Source organism: Elaeis guineensis, chromosome 10 (assembly GCF_000442705.2).
Source record: "Elaeis guineensis isolate ETL-2024a chromosome 10, EG11, whole genome shotgun sequence".
Taxonomy (NCBI): Eukaryota; Viridiplantae; Streptophyta; class Magnoliopsida; order Arecales; family Arecaceae; genus Elaeis; species Elaeis guineensis.
The window spans coordinates 8,562,185-8,564,300 of record NC_026002.2 but is presented as its reverse complement, the minus strand read 5'-3'; the positions used below and the strand labels follow the sequence as shown (position 1 = coordinate 8,564,300).

General features: G+C 35.9%; 1 protein-coding gene across 1 annotated transcript in view; it reads left to right on the top strand.

Moving 5' to 3' along the window:
• LOC105053394 (acireductone dioxygenase 1) overlaps nt 1–1,615 on the top strand; it is a 2,275-nt gene extending 660 nt beyond the window's left edge. The window contains 8 exon segments of the mRNA XM_073244202.1: nt 14–68; nt 70–106; nt 258–367; nt 369–424; nt 427–453; nt 456–493; nt 1,308–1,380; nt 1,383–1,615. Of these exon segments, the coding sequence (XP_073100303.1) occupies nt 14–68; nt 70–106; nt 258–367; nt 369–424; nt 427–453; nt 456–493; nt 1,308–1,380; nt 1,383–1,435 (449 nt within the window). The 3' untranslated portion in view covers nt 1,436–1,615.
• The last annotated feature ends 501 nt before the right edge of the window (nt 1,616–2,116 follow it).

The window sequence follows — 2,116 nt, the reverse complement described above, 5'->3', positions numbered from 1 at the left end:
TATTTTTCTGCAGAGCTTGGGATTTTGTATTGGCATTTGGACCCCAAAACTATGAGCATAACGAAGAACTAAGAAAATTCGAGAAAGCCGAGGATACAACTATATGGTCTGAATTATTTCTCCCCGTATCTAGATTGCATAAGCAGCTTGTGTTAGTTGCAGCTGTTTAAGTTGGAAAGCATAAACATGCACAAACATGGATGCATGATCAAGTACCGCACGATGCCGAACATTTTCACCATTATTGTTCATTGCAGACCTTCTGGATTTTATGCCCTGGGAAAGTTGAGAATTATGAGGAAAAATTGAAGAACTTTTACCGAGAGCACATCCATGCTGATGAAGAGATCCGTTATTGTTTAGAAGGAAGGGTACTTTGATGTGCGGGACAAAGAGGATCGCTGGATACGAATTTGGATCAAGGAAGGGACATGATCGTGTTGCCTGCTGGAATCTACATCGCTTTACATTGGATACTTCAAACTATGTAAAGGTAATGTCTTTTATATCCGCTTCTGTGAATATGAGAATCATGAACTGGTAGGAACCTAAAGAAGAAGTAGCGATCTTTACACTTCAACTCATTTTGTTTACAATTAAAAGGAATGTGTGATAAGTGTAAATTATTATCTCATTCATCGGTTGTTCATTCAATCTTGTATTTCATCTTCTGGGCCACCTTATGTCATCCTTCTTTTATTCAATCACTATTATTAGTGAAGTGTTCGGGATTGTTTTGTAGAGGTTAAAGCTTTGTTGATTGGCAAACTATAAGACATTATCGTCTTTTTTTGTCATTTCATACTGGAAACATTTCACTGGGGAAACATGCAGAATAATTCATTAATTCCCACAGAAGTTCCAATTCTCTGATTCAAAATAAGAAAGGAAAAAAAATTTATTGTTTTCTCATTATGGAGAAAACTTATAATGAAAATTTTAGATTCTTTTAATCTGAGAGATGGCGCTAGACTCAATGTAAGTGAAAGGTATCCTCTTTATATGCTAGCAAGTTCTCTACAGTGAAAACATAATTCCATGCTTATCAAGCTCATATTACTGTTGGACAGTGAGGACAGGAAAATTCAAATATTACTGCACTGCATTTTTTTTTTTTTTAAAGTATTACGAAACTGCTTTTGTCGAGGACCAAAATGCTTCTCAAAATATCCCTTGCTAAGAAAATAAATGTTCATGTTGTACATGCCATAATAATTTAAAATTAAATAGAATGTTGTTGGTAGAATGGTGAACCTTTGTTTCTACTTGAATCCTCGTGCAGCCTCATGCTTTGGGTATGTATGCAGCTAATGAGATTGTTTGTCGGAGAACCTGTTTGGACTGCTTTCAACCGACCCCAGGAGGACCATCCAGCAAGGCAAGATATATCAAGAATCTGTTTGAGAGTTCAGGCCTTGCTCTCGAAGCACATTAGTGTGTCTTGAGGCCCATTTACGTTAGCTATAATCTTAGAGGTGAGAGTCTTGAGCTGTGTCATGGAATATGATTGTATTTACCATAATGATACTTTGTAAGGACAAATCTAGAATCCTTGTTATTAAACTGATAACTGCTTGACATATGCCTAGCAAAAGGTAGAGGTTTAGGAACTCAATATGTTATCTTTTTACTTGTTGAAAATCTGTTAAATATATAATATATGTAGTACACATTTGATGGTTGCAATGGGTTCGGACAGAATGATTAGATCCATGTCAGGTTGAGACAGCAAGTTCCTGGAAAGGAGCCTGTCAACCCTAACCCAAACCATTTATGATGTAAAAATTAGATGTTGAACCAACTTATTTATTAAATAAATAACACGGTCCACCATGATGGCTAGGATCTATGATGACCTGTTAACATGATCTAAAGGTGGTTCTTATCTTGAAATAATAGTGTTTAAGCTAGATCTTAAACATGTTCGGAAGGTGAACGAGTTTTAAAATGGATCCGATCGTAATAATGTTGACCCAACCTAACTAAAACTCTTAATATGGATCCGACCTGACTATTAGATAGGTCAAAATAGTATAGACAGGTGAAGTCTAAAATTGAACCCAAACCACTTAATAAACGACTTAGTCGAGCTGACCTACTTATGATATGAACTCAT